We start from the raw sequence: 21210 nt of genomic DNA, 5'->3' as shown, positions 1-21210 counted from the left end.
TGCCGCTCTGCAGCCCCCGTGCAGGGAGGGTCGGAGCGGTGCCCGCAGCCCCCCCGCAGCAGATGTGGCGGCGGTTTGTAATCAAGCCGTGGATTAAGGCCTGCGGGTCTCGGGGTTGCTGCTCTCTCCAGTGGTGCAGAAGAAGGGATTTAGCTTATATCTGTTCTCAGCCACCCCCAGATGCCCACAGAGGGGCTTGGGGGGCTAGCGCCTGCGTGCCCTACATACACCTACAGACCCGCGATGCCCCTTGTCCCCTGGCTCTGCAAGAGCAGGAGACCTGCTCTCCCAGGGGCCTCGAGCAGTCCCGAGAGACGGGGATGCCCCAGCAGCTGCTCGGTCCAGGCTGGCTCCAAGCGAAGAGCAGGAGCCCGGCCAGGCTGTGCCCGGTGCAGGCAGCTCCACACCGGTGGCTCTAGACCCGTGCCGGGCCTGGCTGCCGCGGGCAGGGCAGCACAGCCGTCACTGCAGGCAGCCGGTGCTAAACCTGCTCCCTGCCCAGGCAGAGCCCAGACCGCGGCTGGGGAGTGAAAGAGCGAACAGAAAGCCCCAGGTGTGGCAGGGACGCCTGGCAGTGCACCAGGAGTTCTGCTACCAGGAGCTGGAACCACATGCTGAGGACATTGCACCCGCCCTCCTGTCCCCCAGACCCTGGCAGTGCCTGCAGGTCCATCCCCAGGAGAGGCACAGCCCACCTGACCGTATCCTGACACCCCGGGGGTGCTGCCTGCTCTGGCCACAGCCCCATGTCCTGAGCCTGTGTGGGGTCAGATCTGTGACAGCCCCAAAGGGGACATGCAGAGTCCCTGCTCTGCACCCACAGCTGGCTGTAGGGCCAGCATTGGCCCCAGAACCCTCCTCCCTCCCCTTCCCCCAGGATGCAGGGTGCAGGAAGGCACCCCCAGAGCCAGCACAGGGCAGAGATCTGCAGCTAGCATCCCTGCACTGCAGAAAGACCAGGAGAAGGGGAAGAGACCCTCCAGCTAAGAACCCTGGGGACTCCGTGGAGGCTGGGGGGCATCTGTCCCACTGTTCTTCATCCAGGGTGCGGCAGCCCCACAGCCCCACAGCGAGCACCCAGGATCCTGTCCCCGTCTGGAGGCAGCAGGAGGGCCGAGGGCAGAGCTGAGATAAGCCACGGCAAAGACAGCTGTAGCCGGGAGAAAGGGGGATTGAGGGATTATGGCCAGGAGCCCGTTAAAGCTAGGGATCAATTTTCTCCCCCCTGGAGAGAGGAAAGTGGGGCCTCTGCCCCACAGGAACTAATCTGCTTCTTAGTGAGAAGCTGGGAATTTTGTTGTCAACAACCAGCAACACGCGTGCCCAGCACTGTGGGGATGCAGCGCCAGGTTGGGGCCCCTGGGTGAGGGGTATGCCCTGCACCAGCAGCCACCCCAACTTCTGGAACCACCATGTCTGCCATCAGGAAAAGACAATCCTAGACCAGACAGGGCTCTGCGTCCTGCCTGTGCCCAGCTCAGTGCCAGCCCACAGCAGCCCCTACTCCATTCCTTGGCCCCATTCCCTCTGGTCCTTCAGGAGCCAACAGTAGCCCTGGAGAGGGCTGGGGTTTCCTGCATGTGCTGGATGCCCTCGCCAGACTCTGCTCCGCTGGCTGGATGCTCCTGGGTTTGGCCTGCACACCCGCATGACAGAGACTGAGCAGAGCTGCTATTTCTGTCCCCAGCATGCAGATGTAAAAGATGGACCAAATAAAAGATTCAGGACAGGCTCCAAAGTGGGGTCGCACCTGCCACCTTGCCTTCCTCCCCAGGGCTGGGCCTGTGCTCTGCACCATTTTCAGTATCAGGAGCAGCACGTGGTCAAACCACAAGTAACAGCATTGAGACACCAACAGCTTCAGACCCACCAGCCAGGGGAAAGGCTCTGCTGTGCAATGACGGAGCAGGTGAGGGGGCTGCAGGGTGAGGGGTTTGCTGGGAGCCAGGCAGGACCCTCCATCACTGGCTTTTCTTAGCTTTTTAGGTCGTTTTCTTGTGAGCTCTGTGGGTTTGGGCTGAAAGGCCAAAACCCTGGGGAATCAGAGCAGTGCCTGGTGGTCCAGGGCCCTGGGGGCCGGAGCAGGAAAGGGGCTAGAGGAACTGCTGGAGGGTCAACCTGCCGTGGCACTGGGTTCTGATCCCACCTGTGGCCCCGGAGCACCTGGGGGTCTCAGGCCCAATTGTCTGGGCTTGCTGACAGGGGCCAGAGTGAAATTGCTGTTGTGAAGCTGCTCTGAGTCAGAGCATGTCAGATCCTGGTCTCCAGGGCAGTGGGGTCCTGACTGAGCAGTACTAGGCTGCAGCACTGTCCTGCTGTCCCAGAGCAGGGCTGAGCAGCTGGGAGGTGGGAGCACTGTGCTCCGCTGCCTGCAACCTGTGTGAGGCAGCAGGATGTCCCAGGACTTTCCTATCTGGGAGCAGGACCAGGCAGTGCAAGGCTGTACCCATACTGGCGTCCCCAGGGTGGTGCATGGGTGTGTGGGTGCTTTGGGCACCCGGGGATGCTGGTGTGGAGACCCAAAACTCGATTGCCCAGGGCGGCTGGGGCCGTAGGCTGGGTGCTGAGCCCCAGAGCAGCTCCGCTGGCAGGTGCAGGGTTAGTTCGTGGGACACGGTGCTGTGCTAGGGACGCCGTGACTGGGGTCATGTCCCTCCACCAGCTCTGCATTGCAGGCGGCTGCACGGGAAGTGTGTGGTCACTCTTGCAATGACTGAGCACAGTTAACATCCCGCTGCTGCGGGATGGGTGTGAGATGGAAACAACCCCGCACGTGGGGACAGGGACCGGTGGCTGCGGCACACGCGGGCTCCCAGAGGCGGGGCTGGGTGGAGAAGGGCTGCCCTGGGTGTGGTTCTCCATCCCGTGGCTGGGCCACCACTGCTAAGCCGTTCTCACTCAGCCTCCCTCTGCACAGGTGACCCCCAGCCCCATCTCAACAGAGCTGATGGCCACCACTGACTTCTACCCCTGGGAGGATGGGTACTCGGGCGAGGCTGGCATGTTGCCTGAGCTCTGTGAGAAGCAGGCAGTACAGGGTTTCGCCCGCACCTTCCAGCCTGCAGTGTATCTGCTGCTCTCACTGCTGGGCACAGTGGGGAATGGGCTGGTGCTGCTCACACACACCCGCTACCGCCAGGCACACAGTGTCACCGATGTCTGCCTCCTGCACCTCGCCCTATCCGACCTCCTGCTGCTCCTGACGCTGCCCTTCGCCATCACTGACACGCTGCAGGGCTGGTCCCCAGGCACAGCCGCCTGCAAGGTGGTGCAGGGCCTCTACGCCCTCAATTTCTACAGCGGCTTCCTCTTCCTCACCTGCATCAGCGTGGATCGCTATGTGGCCATCGTGCAGGTGCCGGCTGCCTGCCGCCTGCGCCCACGAGCTCGCCGCCACGGTTGGCTGACGGCGGGGCTGGCCTGGCTGCTGGCCATGCTGCTAGCACTGCCCCAGTTCATCTACAGCCAGGCAGAGCAGCACCAGGATCTCTGGCTCTGTCGTGTCGTCTTCCCCCGTGTGGTCTCACGGGCAGCACGGGGGGCCACCAACCTGGTGCAGGTGGTGCTTGGCTTCGCGGTGCCCTTCCTGGTGATGGCAAGCTGCTACGCAGCTGTGGCACGGACACTGCTGGCGGCCCGCGGTGCCCAGCCCCACCGGGCGCTGCGAGTGCTGCTGGCCCTCGTGCTGGTGTTTGTGGCCCTGCAGCTGCCCCACAGCCTGATGGTGCTGCTGGACGCGGCCGAGCTGCTGGCCAGCTGGGAGATGAGCTGCGCCCAGAGCCGCCGCAAGGACCTGGCACTGCTGGTCACCGGCGGGCTGGCGTACCTGCGCTGCTGCCTCAACCCCCTGCTCTACGCCTTCCTCGGCCAGCGCTTCCGCCGGGAGCTGTGGCTGCTCGCCAGCGACGCCGGCTGCGTGGGGTCCCTCGACCCGCGCTGCCCCGGCTGCCCCAGTCCCCGCCGGCGGACATCGCTCTCCAGCTGCATGGACGTGATGTAGGAGCACAGTGCCCGCGGCCGGGGCAGGGACCTGCGCCCTGGGGTTTGGTCCCTCCGCGACTCCCCGACAGCCCCATCCGTGCATGGACCTGCCCCAGTGAGCAGCTGGGCACGGGCAGCACCAGACAATCCGCACGGCGCCTGCACACGCCTGGGCAGAGGGAAGAGCAGCCCCACAGCGCCTGCTTGCCCTGCGAGTGCCTTCACTGCCCGGCGATCTGCCGGGCTGGGGTTCCCGCAATGTCACGCGTGTTGCAGGGGAACCCTGCAATGTCACGCGCGTCGCGGGGCGTGCAAAGTTACGCGTGCTCTGGGGATCCGTGCGGTGCCGGTGAGCCGGGTCGGTGGGTGCAACAGGCAGCTGGTTCCTATTCTCACAATAAACCCCGAACGAGTCCCGGTGGGCGAGAGCAGTCTCCGTCCTGGGCGGCGCTGCCCCGGGGGGTTTGTGGGGCCGGGGGCGGCTCCTTGGCCACCGGCGCTGGCGGGCGATGCCTGCAGGAGGCAGCAGAACCTCGCGCTTCCTGGCCCCCCTCTGCTCGTCCCCGCCGCTGGAGGGACAGGGAGCTCCCGGACTGGGGACAGCAGAGACGCTCCGGAAAAACCCTCCTTGGGTCCTTCCCCGTAGGGCGGGGGCAGAGGGACGTTTCTCTCCCCTTCTTACTCCTCCCACGAGCTCCTCTGCCACGGCACATCCCGGCCCGGAGGCTCCCCGGCACCAGGGTGCTGCGCTGGGGCTGGCCCGGCCCGGACACGTGGCGACCGACACATGACCACGGGCTGGGACATGGCGACCGACACATGTCCCGCGGGCTGCCACACGGTGCCACGGGCCCGCAGCGCCGGGGCCGTGCGGTGTCCCACTCACCAGGCCTGGCTAAAGCGCTGCACAGTGCCGGGAACAGGATTGGGCTTGACTGTGGTGCAGCTGGTCATGGAGTCTCCCAGTGGAGCTGGGCATGCAGAGAAGCACCTCCCGGTCCTGCCGGGGCTGGAGGCTACTTCCCGTTCACCCCTGCTCTGCTGGGGATTAGCCCAGGGCTCAACTGGAAGAAGCCATTCCAGAACATTCACCTACTGCTGGGCCAGAAACAGGTTATTGCTGACTCAGCAGCCGCAGAGGCACGGTGATGGGTCTCTGTCCCCCGCAGCCCTCAGTGAGGATCAAGGGCCAGATTCGCGCAGTTCTTGGCCAGACAGCACAGCTGCCCCCGCTGCCCACCCAGCCTGTGGTCTCGGGTGGTCCCGCTCCAGTCCTCCACTGCCCCCATAGCTGGTCGGCTCTGCTCGATGCCCGTGACTGCCCTGGCTGCACAGCCGGCCCCACACCGGCGGCTCAGCCCCAGGCACAATCCGGAGCAGGCTGCGTGGGAGGGGAACTGGCAGCCGGAGCTTCCTGCCTGCGCATCCCAGCACCCAGGCTCCCAGGGACGGCGGTGACCCAACAGCTGTAGCAGAGCCTTAACTCCTGGGGCTTCCGGAGTGGGGCCAGGGCCTGGACGCTGCCGCGGCACCCACGGCTCGAGGGTGCCGCAGACCCTCTGCCACTGGGCAGAGCCCGGGGCTGAGCTGAGCCACATAGTTGTGGCAGCGGGTGTGACCGCACCACGAACGCCCTTCACCAGCTCCTTTGGGGAAAAGCGCTATGAGGGCCTGCAGGACAGGCCTGCCCGGGCACGGTGTCCTCCTGCCCACGGTGTCCTCCTGCCCAAGCACAGAGCCCATGAAGCTGCCCGCTGGAACACACTTGGCACCGCACCGGGCTGAGTCGCCATGCTGGGACGGGCGCCAGCGTTGCCGCACGCAGGAGCCAGGGCAGCACATGATGCGGGTGCCGCGGGGCAGGGCAGGGGCCCGTGCCCGGTGTCGGTGCCCACACCGGGTGCGGGCACTGCTCAGTGACGGTGCCCCGTCAGGTGCCGGGCGTACCCGGTGCACTCCAGGTACCGCGGCGGCTCCGGGAGCACCGGCCCTACCGCAGCCCGGCCCCGCGCTGCCCCCGCCCCGCAGCTGACGCAGCGGCGGCCCCGCCGCCCCGGGCAGGAGCTCCGCCCCGGGCCGCGCGCGGCGATTGGCGGCGGCCGGTGACGCGCAGCCCGGCCCGCCCGGGGCGGCGGCGGGGCCGGCGGCCGGTGCGCGGGGCTGGGCGGCGGGCCGGTCCCGTCGCGTCCCGGTGCCGTCCCGTCGGTGTCGGCGGGGCGATGCCGTTCCCGGGCGGGCTGTGGTGGTTGCTGTGCTGTCGACGGGGCTTCACGCTGCTGCGGCGGGACTACGGCGAGGCGGAGCGGGAAGCGGACGGCGAGGCCGAAGAGGAGGAGGAGGCGTCCTTCGAGCTCCGCGCCCAGGGAGACCAGGTGGGGCAGGCACCGGCTCTGGGACAGCCACCGGGACGAGCACAGACGCCGCTGCCCGGGCGGTCCCGCTCCGGGGTGGGTCGTTCCGGCGGGTGCGGGAGAGCTGCAGCTCAGCGAAGCCTCCGGGCGGGCGCGGAGGTCCCGGGCCCGCGGGGCAGGGCCGGCCGTCGCGGGAGCCGCTGCCGGCTGGGTGCAGCCGGAGCCGGGCTCTGCCTGCTCCTGCCTGCTTCGGCCCGCGCTGCCCGCTCCTTAGGACAGGGGCCGCGGGGCTACCGTGCCGGACCGGCGGCGGCCCGGTGCGCGGAGGGGCCCCGGACTGCCCCGCCGGAGCGGGCCGGGACTGTCCCGGGAGCACGTGCCGGGCGCGGAGAGCGGGCCTGGATCTCCCCTCTCCGGCTGCTTCCTCTCTGGAGGGAAACGGAGTGGCGGAAACCGGTGCTTCCTCTGGCCAGGCTGCTTTTGCGACGGCTGATAGCGCGGGGTGCGGGGGGAACCCCGGCTCCCGGGGGCCTCCTGGCTGTCCCGGCGGTCTCCGGCACCGAGGGCCGTGGGGCTGAGTCCCAGCCCGGACTCAGTGGGTGGTGACAGCCTGGTCCCGCTTGCTGTGGCCCTTCTCCCCTGCCCACTGTGGGGGCTGCAGCACGGCCCTGGCTGCGCAGGGCTGGAGGCAACCTGAGCCCCCTATGCTGTCAATCCCGTAGCATCAGGTCCCCTTTCCCAGCAGTGCCAGCCCCCTGGGACGGTGGGAAGTGGGGACAGTGACAGGGCTGGAGCTGGGCCCTCTGGGAACTGGTGGCAGTGCCAAGGGCACAATTATGTCAGGAACCGTCTTTGGGCTTCCCGCATCCCGTGGGCCACACTGGCTCCGGGCTGGCGTGGGCGGCTGGTGACGCCAGCTCCCCTGAGAGCCTTTTGCTGTGGCCAGGGGGGTCCTTGGAAACCCACAGCGTCGACTACCCCTTCGTGGGAACATGGGAGCAGCTACCCTGGCCCTGCCACCACAGCTCCTCTCCTGTTTATTTATATCCCTGAGAAGGAGCTGGCTGCCACCGCTGCCTCCTGTGGACTGCCCATGAGAAACTGGGCACTGCCTCCATGCCTGCAGCCCTGACGAGCATGTGAGGCCCTCCCCAGTCTCGGCAGTGGGACAGTGTCTGGAGGTGCTGGCCCTGTGCACGGGTACCAGCACTATGTGACAGGTGCCCTTAATGCCACAGGTCAGTGGTGCCCGGCCCTGCCCCACAGCACAACCATACCTGCAGCGGCTCCCCCCTCCCTGTCACTATTTTTAGCATCTGTCTCTTTTTCTTGGCGTTGCGTGCTCTGGCCTGTCATGCCTCTGGCTGCCCTGTTGGGCTGCAGCTGGCAGGAGCTGCCGTGCATCTCCCAGGACAGCATTGCCGGTGCTTCCATGTCCCCGCACCCCACTCTGCTGGGCGCCCTGCCCGACCCGGTGCCTGCCTGTGCCTGGGCTCTGCCTCGTGTCCCAGCATGTGTGCCAGGGTTATCACGTGAGCAGCACTGTCCATGTCAAGTTGTGCTGCGTGAGGAGGAACTGACCCTGTCCTACTGCAGGGCCAGGGACTTCCCAGTGCTGCGTCCCACCGCCGCGGGCAGGAAGTCAGCGGCCCCATTACAATGGGACTTTGTGCCGTAAGCGTATTACTCAGCACTGACCTTGTGCAATTCTGCACGGTATTCAGCCAGCCGGGTCAGCTGAGGACACATGGCCAGCACTCCCGCCGGCTGCCCCCGCACCCGGGGTGCCCCAGCTGCAGCCCTGGCTCCTGCCGTGGCCTTGCGGGTGCCAGGGCTCTTCTGCCCCATGGCAGCAGGATGGGAGCCTGTCTCTCTGGGCCCAGAGCTGGGTTGACGAGGAGGCATACAGTAATGGGGTGATGGCGAGGGTGCCAGCTAATGATCGTGGGGCTGAGATGTCTCCTTCCTCCCCAGGGATCCCTGGAGGTGAGCCTGAGCCAGCCCACCCGCAGCAGCAGCGGCTCAGAGCGGTGAGTGATCTGCTGCCTCCGGTTTGCGTTGTGTCCCTTGTGTGGTGCTGTAGGAGCTGGGGACTGGCATGTTGTGGGAGGTTGCCCTGGTGCTGGCATGTGCCGAACTGTCCTGCACACAGAGCTAGCACCAGGCTGTGCTGCTCTGTCGGGTAGAGCAGGGAGTGGCAGAGCCGGGACTGCTCTGCTTGTCCCCATGCCTGGCGCATCCTCAGGCATGTCTCCATCCCTCTGCCATGCCAGATAGCTTGACTGCTGCAGGCTTAGCTGATGGGGCTGTGCATGACTCCTCCTGTACCAGGAGGTTCTGCCAGGCTGTGTCCATCAGCAGAGGCTGTGCCCTGCAGCGGTCAGTGCTGAGGAAGACAGGGTGCTGGGGCACGGGGGCCTGCTCGCTCCCTGTACTCGCAGTACTGACGCTGCTGCCAACATTCCTTCCTGGTTGTTCATTTTCCGAATTCCTTGGCAGGGCCAAGACTGCAAACAGCTTATTTTTAGCCGGGGTCATTTGCACCCAGTGACTCTGCCGTGTTCCCACCGCAGGGCTGTGGGGTGCACAGAGCCCCTTGGGACCTAGCTCACCCCAGCCCCGAGGCCAGCTCCCTGCTCAGGGGCTGTGGGAGACACCCACGGGCAGCTGAGCTCAGCCCCGTGTTGTCCTCAGGTCCCTGCTTGTTGCGGAGGAGATGCGCAGCCTCATCGTGGAGAAGGGCCCAGGGCCAGTGGAGGATGACCCTGATGCTCTTGTGAAAGGTGGGATTGTGCCCCAGCTGTGGCTGATCCCATCCCAGAGGGACGGTCAGACCTGCACAGACCCTTCCCTGTGCCGAGAAGCCCGTGGGGCGGGTGGTGCCGTCAGTGGGGCTGAGGGTTCCCCTTTCCAGGCTGGCTGCAGCGGGAGATGCGGGGCTGCATGAAGACCCCCTGGATCCGTCCTCGGAAGTACTGGTTTGTGCTAACACCTGACTCCCTGGACTACTACAGCAGCAACGAGAAGGGGGCCAGGAGGCTGGGCTCCCTTGTGCTCACCAGCCTCTGCTCTGTGCTCTGGCCGGACAAGCAGCTCTACAAGGAGACTGGTGAGGTGCCCACTCCCCTTGGCTGGGCCACATCTTCCCAGCCCCTTGTGCCCTGTGTTACCCTCCCAGCCCTTAGGGCCCCTTTCGCCCAGAGGAGAGGCTGTGCTGAGCCCTGGGGCGCTGAGCTGGCCTGGCTGGGATGCTGGTGGACAGGGGGTGAGTGAGTCTGTCCCTCGCAGGCTACTGGAGTGTGACGGTGTTTGGCAGGAAGCATTGCTACCGCCTGTACACGGAGCACCTGAACGAGGCTGTGCGCTGGGTGTGCGCCGTGCAGAAGGTCATTGACAGCAAAGCGCCTGTCCAAACGCCCACCCAGCTGCTCATTCGTGATGTGGAGGTGAGCCCGTGGCACCGGGCTGCCCATGGCTGCAGCCGTAGGCAGCACTGGGATGAATGTTTGGGGCCTTGCATGCCCCAGGGTGGCGGTGGGGGTCTGTGCCAGGCACTCAGCCAGGTGAACCCTCTGCAGCTGCTGCCATTGCTTTGCCCCCACAGGAGCACAGAGACAGCCCTGAGGTTCTGAAGCAGATCTATTGCTGCAACCCCATCCTGCGCTACACCAGTGGCCCCCTCTATGCTCCCCTGCTGCCCTTCCCCTATGGCAGCCTGGACCAAAGCGGTGAGGGGCGGTGGGGGGCACGGAGCTGGGTCCTACACTCCAGGCTGGTGGCACCGATGGCTGGGCTGGCTGCTCTGCGGGGCAGGCAGGCACTGGACTGGGGCCTGGCTGGCTCTGGGTGTGAGGACAGTGCCCAGCTGCTGGCTGGGGGTCCTGGGGAGGACCACGGGGCTGTTAACCCTCATCCCATCCCACAGCCCCTGGCCCCCGCAGCTACACCACGCTGCGCGACGAGGCTGTGAAGCTCTTCAACTCACTGCAGCAGCTGGAGTCAGAGCGGGACCCAGTGCCGCTGATGCAGGGTGTCCTGCAGACCTGCCTGGACCTGCCGCCGCTGGTGGATGAGATCTACTGCCAGCTGGTGAAGCAGACTACGGAGCCGCCGGCGCCGGGCGGGCAGGGCGACCTGCACTACTGGCAGCTCCTCACCTGCATGAGCTGCACCTTCCTGCCCTCCCCGCCTGTCCTGCGCTTCCTGCGCTTCCACCTGGACAGGTGAGTGCCAGGGTGCCAGCTGCCATCAGGGAGCTCGCCAGGTGCCTGGTGCCTCTCAGATCAGTGCCACCCTCACCCTCCTGGCATTTCTTGCAGGACAGAGAACCGTTTCCCTGCCTCGGAGATGGCCAAGTACGCCTGCTTCATCCGGGAGGCGCTGGGAAAGACGAAGGGGAGGGAGTGCGTGCCCTCTCTGGAGGAGATCCTGGTGCTGATGCAGCGGCAAGAGATGATCTGCACAGTGCACTGCCCTGGGGCGCCCGCCTGCAGTGTGGCCATCAGTTCCCACACCACAGCCGAGGAGGTGAGGGGTTACAGCTGTGCCAGGCAGGGGGCTGGGGACATTTTGGCGCTGAGGGCTGGGTGGGCAGTGTGCCACAGCAGCTGAGCAGGGTCTCTCCTAGCTGAGCCATGGTGGAGAGGGGCCAGGGGCTGTCTGCCTTTGCCCACCATGACCTGTCTGTGTCCCTTTGCAGCCCTGAGTGCCGTGGCCAGGGACACGTGGTCACCATCGGTTGCCTTTGTCTCGCCCAGGTGGCCCAGGAGCTTGTGTCACGCCTGGGGCTGTCCCAGAGCCCCAACCTCTTTGCGCTCTACGAGCAGTCCCGGCGACGGGAGCAGCCAGTGGGCAGTGCCACACTGCTGGCTGATGTCCTCACCAGGTTTGAAAAGTAAATGTCCTATTCTGCTGCCTATGGAGGAGAGGGGCTGGGGGAGCCACGGGTGGGGGGACACACAATGTGGGGCATGTCCACAAGCTGATGGAGCCGGTCCTGTCTGCTGCAGCCTGGCTGGAGAGGACCGGGAGCAAGACCCACCGTGCCGGCTCTGCTTCAAGCACTACGGCTTCCTGGACACGGACAACGTCCCACGGGACAGCCTGGAGTTTGCCCTCCTCTTTGAGCAGGTGAGCGGCACACTGGGGTGCTGTGCTGTGCCGTGCCGTGGTGGCCATGCCGTGCCGGCTCACCCTGCTCTCTCACAGGCGCACGAGATGGTGCTGCGGGGCTACGTGCCCACATCAGAGGAGACGCTGCAGACACTGGCGGCCCTGCGCCTGCAGAGTCTCAACAGTGACTTCTCCACCCACGCACCCTTCCCGCGCCTGGAGGAGCTCTTCCCGCCCCATGTGCTGCATGCCCGGTTGCCGCCCCCGCCCCACCGGCCCCCCAGCAAGTGCCGGGGGGCCCGGCTGCGCGCAGGGCTGCTGGCCAGTGGGCTCTGGGGTCAGGCGCTGGCCAAGCAACGGGCGGAGCGGGACCAGCGCCTGCGGGGCCGCCTGCGTGAGGAGGGGGCCAGCACCATGGCTGCCATTGTAGAGAAGTGGAAGCTGCTGCAGGGCATGGGCCGGCCCGAGGCCATGGCCGCCTACGTGGCCTTGGTGCGGGAGTGGCCTGGCTTCGGCTCCACACTCTTCGATGTCGACCTGCATGCGGTGAGGCCCCGGCTGGGCGTGGGGCAGGGGCAGCCCTGGCAGTGGGCAACCCTGACACCCCTCTCCTCGCAGAGCCCGGTGGGCTCTGGGCCCCAGCGCCTGTGGCTGGGCATCGGGGCCAAGGCCGTCTCGCTCTACAAGCCGGGAGAGCCCGAGCCCTTGGACAGCTTCTGCTATGGCCGCATCTCCTCCTTCGGTGCCTCTGACAGCAGCACCTTCCGCCTCTCTGTGGAGGATCGAGACCTGCTCTTTGAGACCTCCCAGGTAAGGGGCTACCGTCCCTCCACCCTCCCCCTCTCAGCAAAGGTGCCCCGGACTGACCCCTTATGCCCCCTCTACCTGCAGGTGGATGAGATCGCCCAGCTCCTCAACACGTACCTCGCCTCTGCAGGTGCCCAGCGGCTGCCCCGGCCCCAGGAGCCTCCCACCAGTCCCCCCACCTCGGAGCCCACTGTGCTGCCGCAGGGGCTCTGCCCTGGGGCCGGGCCCTGGCAGCACCAGCCACCAGTGGGTTCCTCCCACAGCTAGCCCAGCAGCTGGTGTGGCCATGCAGGTGCTCTGATGGCTAGCGTGAGAGGGCAGCCAGCCCAGCAGCAAGTGGCAGGTCTGTGCTGGCCCCCAGCTGCTCCGCAGAGCAGGGGGCCAGGGGGTCATGCTCCCCCCACTGCCATTGCCTTTCTGGCTATTCCCTTAATTTATTTTGAGACGCCTGCGCGCCCCACGTCTCCCAGCACTTTCCCTGGTGGGCAGTGGGGCCGCCCCGCTGTGGTCCCCCCACGCTGCCCCCAGGCCTGTCCCTGTCCCCTATACCCTGGTGCCTTTGCCTCCAGCACTTGTGTTGCCTGGCCACTCTGCTCGTGCCCCGAGGGCTTTGCCTACAGCAGAGGGTACCAGGCAGTAGTGCTGTGCCATCATCTGTCTGTCCGTCCTCTGGACCCACCCCTTCTGGAAAGCTGCGGGCAGCTTTTGGCCAAGCTGCCCCGGGGACCCGTGGGCTCCTCCTAGATGAGTGGCTGGGCTCTGCGGTGGCCCTGTGGCCAGGCTTATGTCACAGGGGTGGCTGGTGGAGCGGCAGCTGGTACGGCTGGGGCTTGGCCCCTCAGTGTTGCCTCTGTAGAGTTTGTTGGTTCTGTCTTGGGATGGGGGGGTTGGTTGGTTGTTTTTCTAAATAAATGCACAAAGGAAAGGCTGGGCCTCCTGTCCTGGAGCGTGGGTTGACAGCAGGAGGCTGGGACAGTCAGATCCCTGGAGCAGCAAGGGCAGCGGGGCCTGGGACAGGCAGCGGGGAGGAGCAGCACAGCGTGTCCCTCTGGTCATTGCCAGGCGACCTTTGGCATTTCACCAAGAGCACAGGCAGCTCCAGCTCCCCGGCAGCCCCTGGCACTGGCTGCCCCGGCGGGGGGAACTGCCTCAGCCACGGGGGCTGCTGCCAAAGAGGGCATGGGAGCCCATGCTGCCATGGTGGCTGTATTTTTAGTCTCCTGCTTTGTGCCCCGAAGAGCAAGAGGAAAATGCTCATTTTCACCTTGGGCTGCCTGAGCTTGGGATGGCGCCAGCACTGCCCCTTCTCCCCAGCCCAGCTCCCACAGGTCAGGCCTAGAGCTGCTGTGTCCATATCCCCTGACACTGTACGGCCTCAAGCCCATGTCCTCCCTGGTGTTGCTGTCCCCTGCCTCAGATCCTGAGTGCTGAGGGCACCCCCAGCCTTTCATGGCCCATCCCTGCACGGGGCCTCACTCCTGCAGACTATCCATGTGGGTGCCGTGTGCTCTGCGGGCAGGGCGGTGCCACTCCCGGCCCTGGTCAGCCGTGCCAGCAGGTCCTGCCAGTATTTCTGGCTCTGCTGCAGCAGTTGCCCAGTGCTGCCTGGGCCCCATGGCACTGCCAGCCAGGGCAGAGCTGTCCCTGCACACCCCAGGACGTGCTGGTGAGCAGTGGTCGCGGCGCTCCCGTGCAGTGGGGCTGGCCGGCCGGCCAGACAAGGCCAGCACCAGCCCCAGTCTCTGCAGCTGGCTTCCCTGGAGCCTGGCTGTTCCATCTGGAGTCATGCAGGCAGCATCAGTGCAGGAACAGCCTTTATTAAAGCAAAATAACCTACAAAAATATAGATACAGCCCGTGCCCCAGGCCTGATCTGGCCAAGGAGGAACAAGGCTCCTGCCCAGGGCAAGGACTAGCTCAGCCACACGGAGCCTTTGGCCACGGGGGTCATGTCCACCCAACTCAGGGGGCCAGGCCTGTTCCCAGCCTCAGGGTCACTCTCCTCCTCCTCACAGCAACTGTTGCTCCCACTGGCAGAGGTTCCCTCCCAGCATAGGGCGCAGCTGCCCCAGTCCTGTCCTGGGCCAGGGCACACAGTGGGCTGGGGGCTGTCCCCCGCCGAGGAGCTGCAGGCGCAGTGCTGCTCCCCGCAGAGGGCCTTCCGCAGGGGAGCACCGCGAGTGTGCGGCCGGCATGAGGGCTCTGCCGCGCCAGGCAGCGCTGGGGGGTGATAAATGTGGGCACGGCAGAGATGAGCCCTGCCGGCGTGCGTGGGGGTGGCCATGGGACCTTCCTGTCTCCTGGCAGGGCACTCACTGTTCCTGCGTGCCCCAGGAGATGTAGTCAGGGCGTGTGGCTGCATGATACTCATCGATCAGCTGCTGCACGATCTCCCGGGAGTTGTCCAGCTCGTCGAAGTTGTCCTTGAAGATGTCTTCCTTGCGGAACTGCTCCAGGAAGGCCTCCCGCTTGCGCAGTTTGTCGTACTGCCGGCACGTCCGCTCGAAGAGCTGGAGAGCAGCGCAGGGTCAGGGGGGTCAGAGCTCCCCAGGGACCCTTCCCAAGAGAAGGGCACCTTGGTCAGCAGGACTGATGGGACTCTGGACCAGCCCTGAGCCCTGCTGGGAGCCACCCACCCCATCCCTGTCAAGGTATGCCCTGGCTTCGTGACAAGCCCAGACTGAAGAGACACGAGGTCCGGGGCTGCAGGGCCCGGCAAGGCGAGGGAAGGCACTCACCGAGGAGATGTTGGTGTGGTTTGCCATCATGAGCCCACTGACGCGGTGAGCAGACGGCAGGTAAGGGGACTTGCGGGACAAAGCCACCTGGATGCTGGCAGGGCCCCAGGGGATGAAGTTTGCCAACTTCCTCTCCCGGATCCGCTGCAGACTCTTGTGAACCTGGTGGGATGAGAATGGTGAGGGGGAGCAGGGTGAGGGACAAACAGCTTGGCTCTTGGCTGCAGCAGACCCAGGAGCTGCTCCTCACAGGAGGCACAGCCACGGGAAGGTGGATTTCAGCAGGACTGCAGCCTTTCCATGAGGTCAGAGCCCAAACAGGAGCAATCTGAGGCCAGCTCTCAGGTACTGCCTAGTTCCACCCCAGGATCCCTGCACGGACAGTGACCATGTTCTTCCCTGGGCCATGCCATGGCCATCAGTACCTGAGCAGCCGTGGGAACTCACCTGTGTAGGATCCACCTCCCCCTGGATGATGTTGAGGATGGCGATGTAGCAGTGGTTGGTCTGCCTGTCTCGCCCTGTGGACACCATCACGTTTTTAGGCTGCAGCAACCTTCTCATCACGTCCAGGACTGTGGTTTTCCTCACACTGGCCACCTGCACAGGCCAGCCAGGGGTCAGAGGGAGCAGGCGTGCTGCTCCCTGCTCTCCTGCTGCCAGGAGCAGGGGGCAGCTGGACAGAGATGCCCTGACCCCGGGGATGAAGCCACATGCAAAGCCACATGCAGGACAGGAAAATCTCAACACCACACAACAGGCACAGCCAGGCCGAGAAACAGAGTGGAGGCTCCAGCCTGGGGGCTGTCTGGCCCCCCCTGCAGCACAGCAGGGGCTGGGGGTGAAGCTCAGCTGAGAACAGAGGGACAGGGACCCGTTTAATGTTGCTGTCAAACATGGGTCCTGTCCCACTGCCAGGCAGGGAGCAGTGGGGGTTCAACAGGAAAGGGGTTGTTCCCCACTGCATCCCCTCCCCGCCTTGCCCAGCTCTGAGCCATGGGCAGCCTGGCCACTGCCCTCCCCGAGTGCTGTTGGGGCTTGGCCCAGCTGCTACTGGCCAGGGGGGCCACAGCCAGGGTCAGCTGGGTGACGTGGCAGCCCCCTCCTGCTCTGGTTGAGCCACTGGCTGAGCCCTGCCCACACTCCTCCCTTGGAGGACAGATCACACACGGATACCCTTTTCAGAGCCAGCAGTTTTTCAGATTTGCTTCTCTGAGAAAGATCCTGAGGAAATGCACACAGGGAGAGGAGAAGAGCAGCTGTTAGTTCCTGCTGAACCGTGGTGGGCCAGTGCAGGTGAACACCTCCCAAAACAGAACTGCCCCACTGGCATGGGGGAACTGGGGGGCACTAGCTAGGGTCAAGCCAAACGCAAGCAGCATCATCTGAAATGCTGAGGGATGGCAAATTCCCTCTCAGGCACAGACTGAGCTTCAGGAAGGGGCTGACACATGGCACCCACCATCAGTGACAATGAGCACTAGTGTTTGGACCCAAATTGCCCAAGCCGATGGCTCACGGGGGTGGCAGGGCCACTCTCCTGGCCTTGCTCTGATCACTGCTAAGGGTGGCTTTTGCCAGTCCTGACCCCGATGATCTTGACAGCCGCCCTGATGCATGCAGCAGGTAGCCTGGCACAAGCACAACTGCCTGCTCACGTCTGATTCACTGCACACGCAGCCGTCACGTGGTGTGAGCACATGGGCCTGGGATTTGGGACATGCAGTGACAGCTCACACCGGGACGGGGCTGAAAGATGCTGCAAGGTGAGTGTGGCAGCTTCTCTGCCCTTGGGGATGGGAAGGAGTGCCTGGGGCTGCCTTACCGACTGGTCGGTGGTGAGTGGCGTGTACCCCGTCATGAGGAAGTGCAGCCGGGGCGTGGGGATCAGTGAGGCGATCAGCCCGATGAGGTCGTTGTTCATGTACCCAGGATACCTGAGCGTGGTGGTGCTGGCAGACATGATGGTGGAGACCTAGGGGAGAGGGCAGGGTCAGCAGAGGGTCGCAGAGCGTGTCAAAACCTGCCTCCTGCAGACATGCCAAGGGAAGCTGGGGCGCCTGGAAGGGCACAGGAGCCTCGCTCACAGCTCCAGGCTGCCCACCCCTGAGCCCAGCCCATGAAACAGGTTCAGACTGAACTGAACACAGCAGGGAAACCCCATGCTGGCTTCTCCTGAAGGAAGCCCTTCTCACCAGCTGGTTGATCTGCGAGAACGACGGGTTCTGAATGTGCAGCCGGTCTGTCGCGATCCGATTCAAGGCTGTGTTGTCCAGAACGACCTGCAACAGAAACCTGGCTCTGTGAAGGGCCCCTGAGGCAGCTGAGGAAGGACAGTCCTGGCCATGTGTCCCAGGGCACTGGTGGTCCAGCACAGGCCCTGAGTGGAGCCCTCTGCACAAGTGGCAGACACTCGAAACCACAAGCTGACTCATCTGTGGCACGTAACCGACACCGTCAATGGAACCTCTTCCCTCCCTCCTGGCTGTGCTCCCCGTGCTCTCCCAAAGAGCTCTGCCCCTGGGCCAGCGCTGCACAGCAGCGTCAGTTCCAGCAGCTCTGGTGCAACTGCTCCTCCACTGCCACATGCAGGGATCAGCTGTGGGGGATGAGCAGCGTCTCGGTCAGACCTGACCGAAGGCCCCGGTGCAGGTTCAAGGTGCTGCCCGGCTGCGGATGTTGTGGGTGCTGCAAATGACACAGGGATTGAGTGCAGGCAGAGGGTGCAGCACAGCTACACACAGGAAGCACAGCCAGCCCTCACTACCTTGGGAAGATGTGCTGGATCCAAGGCAGAAATGCCAGGCAGCTCTGCAGGGGTTAGCACCAATGAGGGTCCCTGGGGCCACAGCTGCTTGGCCCTTCTGTTCCAGGCGTGCTCATTGCTGCACCTGGGGCTCACGGGCGCTGCCACAGTGCTGCCCCCAGGATGGGCTGCAGTTCTGAGCTGTGGGGACAGGGCTGTCTCCTCGGGGCTGGCTGCACCATGGGCCTCTTACCACACAGTCAGCGTTCTGAGTCAGCCTCTTCAGTGTCAGCAGAGAGTTGTATGGCTGGACTACAACATCGCTCATCTCATCCTGGTTTGGGAACACTGAGTAGGTCTCCACCAGTTTCTTGGGATACCTGGTGAGAAGTACAGCATCTCAAGGGTTAACACCATCAAGCTGCACTCTCCCCTTCCACAAGCTGCCTTAGCAGTCTCCAGGGCTCAGGACAGAGTGAGTCACCAGAGCTGCAGCCAGAGTGGCTCCCAGGGAGGGAGAGAATGTGTCCCAGCAATGCCTACCCCAGCAGCACAGGAGCCGGCTGCCAGAGGAGCTACAGGGAGGCTGAGCCATCCACAGGCTGATTAAGCAGCTGCTCACAAGTCTTTTCAAGAAGATGCAAGTTGGAACAGGCCAGGATGGCAGCCCACAGCCTTCAGCCAGAGCCTCCCACCCTCCCCTGAACTATCAGGGTGTCCGCAGGCAGCTGCCTGATAAGAACGGCCGAAGGAAGACAGAGCTTGGACAGAACAAGTTCAGTTTCAGAGCCTCTGAAGTCCCCAGGCATATCAGGAGCCGTCCCTCCGCAGGCAGCATGCCAGGGATTGCACAAGGCAGTGTTTGGGTGGGGGTGGTGGCTCTGAGTCAGCGCTCTCCAGCTCCCGCTCTGGGCAGGCTGCCCAGGCCAGGCCAGGCACTGTGGTGTGGGGACAGGGCTGTGCTCACCTGTCATTGAGTCTCTCCAGGAGGTACGAGCCCAGCCCAGAGCCTGTTCCACCAGCAATGGAGTGGCAAAGCACAAACCCCTGGAAGGAAGCAGAAGGCAGGGGCTGAAGGTGAAGCTCAGCCCCAGAGCAGGCAGACAATGTGTCACCTCCATAACCTCCAGCAGAGTCCTGCCAGACAGGGACAGAGCTCCCTGTGCCAGCTGGGAGCAGGGATGCAGCAGAGACTGACCCCAGCTCCCCCAGGCCTAGCAGGCCACGCCTGCCCACACAGTGGGATCTACATCTCTGCACACCCTGCAAAGTGCAACAGCTGCTCGGGAATATTCAGGATTCCTCCCATCCAGAAAAGGATTTGGAATAGCTCCAATGTCACCTCCAGGGTCCAGTCCATCACAGGAAATGGAGGTGCACGTTCTCAGCCCTTTCCTGGGTCCTCCACACCCCTCCCTCCTTCTAGGGGAGTCACTGAGCTCCCAAGCTCCCACTGTCTGACACCAGGGCAGCTCCCACCTGCTCAGCTCCCACAACAGGCGCTTGAATCTCCTGCCAGCTTGTTTTGGTGACGTTCTCCCTTCTGCTGCTGCCACGTGACAGCCTGACATCAACACCCGGCAGCCCTGTCTGTCTGCACACAGGGTACAGGTTCACATGGACAGTGTAAAGAAAAATGCCCCACAAGCAAACAGTGAAAGAACTTCTGGGGCAGGCTGGCAGGTGGAGTGGGGATAGACAGACCTCCTGTCCCTAGATCCCCTCTCTACATGTTCTGTGCTCAGTCCCACAAGCACACTGAGCAAGTCTGTGCCCATTACAGTGCTGAGCTCAACATTACAAAGAGCAACCTGGCTGGGAAAACACCAGGCAGAGCCACCAGATCCAAATCCCTTGTTTACTTACTTCCAAACTGTCACTCCCATCAGCCTCTCTGTCTATTATGTCAAAAATATCTTCATGAATCTTTTCTCCCTGCAAGAGAGATCAGGACTGGTTTTGTTCCTTTCCAACAGAACACACAGAAGAGCTGCTCAAGCTCAGTGTGAAGTCAAGCCAGACTGGCAGTTTGGTCCTGTGCCCAGGGTGCCACAGGGCACCCAGCATCAGTCCCTGCCAGTGACGAGGTGTTCTTCAGACACTGGGACTGAGCTGACATGAGGGAGCCAGGACAAAGCCCCAGGCCTGATGAGCTGCCCTGTGTCTCACCCAGCAGCACTAGAGCTGGTACCTGCGAGAAGCCACTGGCCCAGTTGTTCCCAGCTCCCCCTCCGTGCTCGGACAGGTAGATGTTTTCTGGGTTGTAAAGGTTGGCATAAGGGGAGTTGAGGATGGAGTGGATGACGCGGGGCTCCAGGTCCAGCAGCACAGCCCGGGGGATGTAGTGCTCATCATCTGCCTACAACGAGAGCAAGAGGATCTCGATGCTGCTGCAGCTTGGTGCCACTTCCACTGCGAAGGTGTGAGCTACCCCCTGGCTGCAGGTGAGCCCCACATGGCCAGGCCGTTGAGGGAAAGGAAGGAGGGAGGGAGACAGGCTGGTCCTGTGCAGCCCAGCCTCAGTGCAGCATCTCTGTGCCCCAGAGCACTCCCAGCGTGGGAGCAGGGGACTCTTCGTGCTTACATAAGACACTATCTATGGCAGCCACAGCCGCGTGCCTCTGCTCCGCCTCCACAACGCTCCACTAACAGACCGGGAGCGCAGGCGGGAGCCCGGAGCAGGCTATAAGCAGGAGCCCGGGCTGAGCCTCGGCTCCCGTCTGCGCGGTCAGCGCCCGACCAGCCGTCGCTGCGCCTGCGGGGGCTGTGGGGAGGGCTGTGCACAGGGCTGTGGGGAGGGCTGTGGGGAGGGCTGCATGGGCACACACAGCCCGGCTGCACCTGCTTATAGCCTGCTCCGGGCACGGAGCCCCGCAGGGACTAGGGAAGCACACCTAGCACGGTGTGCCCGCTCCACGGCCTGGGGCCGCCGGTACCTGGTAAAAGAAGACGTCCTTGCGGTCGGTGCCCTCAGTGGCGAACTCTTCCACGATGCCCTCGGGGCTGATGCCGTGCTCGGCGCAGAGCTGCTTCCAGAACTCGAACCCGACTGCGGGAAGGCGCGGTCAGACGGGCCGGGCAGCGGGACCGGGGCCGCAACCGGGACGGGGGCAGGGCCTGGAGCGCCCCGGTCCACAGGCCCCGCCCCACTCGCCTGAAGCCCCGCCCTGTCCGTCCCGCCAGGCCCCGCTAACTAGCCCCCCCCCCCCAGCATCCCGACCCCGCCCGGTGCACGCTCCTCCGGGCCCGCCACGGGGCGTGGCGCGCTCACTCTGGTTGCCGCACTGGCCCAGCTGCAGGGTGATGATCTCCCGCGGCATCGCGGCCGAGGCTCCGCTCCGCTCCGCCGCCCCGCCCGACTCCGGTACCGCCGCGTCTCCCGCCGGCTCCGCGCACCTCCGCCCGTGACGGCGCCCTAGCAACGCGCGTGCGTCCCGGCAGGGGGTGCAGGATGCGCCTGCGCCAAGATGGCGGCG

General features: G+C 64.6%; 3 protein-coding genes across 5 annotated transcripts; 2 read left to right on the top strand and 1 right to left on the bottom strand.

Moving 5' to 3' along the window:
- The first annotated feature begins 1844 nt into the window (after positions 1-1844).
- CCR10 (C-C motif chemokine receptor 10) lies at positions 1845-4388 on the top strand. The gene is made up of 2 exons (XM_019293825.2): positions 1845-1909; positions 2918-4388. Exons 1-2 carry the CDS (start codon positions 1898-1900, stop codon positions 3998-4000), a joined length of 1095 nt encoding a protein of 364 aa, XP_019149370.2. The 5' UTR covers positions 1845-1897; the 3' UTR covers positions 4001-4388.
- A 1732-nt stretch (positions 4389-6120) lies between these two features.
- Positions 6121-13176, top strand: PLEKHH3 (pleckstrin homology, MyTH4 and FERM domain containing H3). 3 transcript variants are annotated; one of them, XM_039565904.1, is made up of 13 exons: positions 6121-6353; positions 8307-8362; positions 9027-9115; positions 9247-9441; positions 9621-9778; positions 9937-10060; positions 10258-10555; positions 10652-10859; positions 11090-11226; positions 11342-11462; positions 11541-11990; positions 12063-12254; positions 12336-13176. In XM_039565904.1, exons 1-13 carry the CDS (start codon positions 6201-6203, stop codon positions 12516-12518), a joined length of 2364 nt encoding a protein of 787 aa, XP_039421838.1. In that variant the 5' UTR covers positions 6121-6200; the 3' UTR covers positions 12519-13176. The 3 variants fall into 3 exon arrangements, with proteins under 3 accessions (XP_039421838.1, XP_039421837.1, XP_039421836.1); XM_039565903.1 differs by having other exon boundaries at positions 11090-11217; positions 11541-12254; XM_039565902.1 differs by having other exon boundaries at positions 11541-12254.
- Positions 13177-14048: 872 nt separating this feature from the next.
- On the bottom strand, positions 14049-21118 carry TUBG1 (tubulin gamma 1). The gene is made up of 11 exons (XM_039565932.1): positions 21006-21118; positions 20671-20783; positions 19926-20093; positions 19601-19669; positions 18702-18781; positions 17988-18114; positions 17184-17270; positions 16814-16963; positions 15436-15588; positions 14989-15150; positions 14049-14760 (listed from the first exon to the last, which is right to left on the bottom strand). Exons 1-11 carry the CDS (start codon positions 21052-21054, stop codon positions 14563-14565), a joined length of 1356 nt encoding a protein of 451 aa, XP_039421866.1. The 5' UTR covers positions 21055-21118; the 3' UTR covers positions 14049-14562.
- Positions 21119-21210: the final 92 nt, after the last annotated feature.

Source organism: Corvus cornix, chromosome 27 (genome assembly GCF_000738735.6).
Source record: "Corvus cornix cornix isolate S_Up_H32 chromosome 27, ASM73873v5, whole genome shotgun sequence".
Classification (NCBI taxonomy): domain Eukaryota; kingdom Metazoa; phylum Chordata; class Aves; order Passeriformes; family Corvidae; genus Corvus; species Corvus cornix.
The sequence above is the reverse complement of the archived record's forward strand: the minus strand, read 5'-3'. Positions and strand labels throughout refer to the sequence as shown.

What these genes read in the sequence shown, in the direction of transcription:
- PLEKHH3 (XM_039565902.1), top strand. Translation starts at nt 6,201, where the DNA reads ATGCCGTTCCCGGGCGGGCTGTGGTGGTTGCTGTGCTGTCGACGGGGC. An exon ending in CTGCGCTTCCACCTGGACAG is followed by an intron (nt 10,556 to 10,651) that starts GTGAGTGCCAGG and finishes CATTTCTTGCAG; the next exon opens with GACAGAGAACCGTTTCCCTG. An exon ending in TTGCCCTCCTCTTTGAGCAG is followed by an intron (nt 11,463 to 11,540) that starts GTGAGCGGCACA and finishes GCTCTCTCACAG; the next exon opens with GCGCACGAGATGGTGCTGCG.
- TUBG1 (XM_039565932.1), bottom strand. Translation starts at nt 21,054, where the DNA reads ATGCCGCGGGAGATCATCACCCTGCAGCTGGGCCAGTGCGGCAACCAG. An exon ending in GGGCCAGTGGCTTCTCGCAG is followed by an intron (nt 19,670 to 19,925) that starts GTACCAGCTCTA and finishes TCTCTCTTGCAG; the next exon opens with GGAGAAAAGATTCATGAAGA. An exon ending in CTGGAGAGACTCAATGACAG is followed by an intron (nt 18,115 to 18,701) that starts GTGAGCACAGCC and finishes ACTTCTCACCAG; the next exon opens with GTATCCCAAGAAACTGGTGG.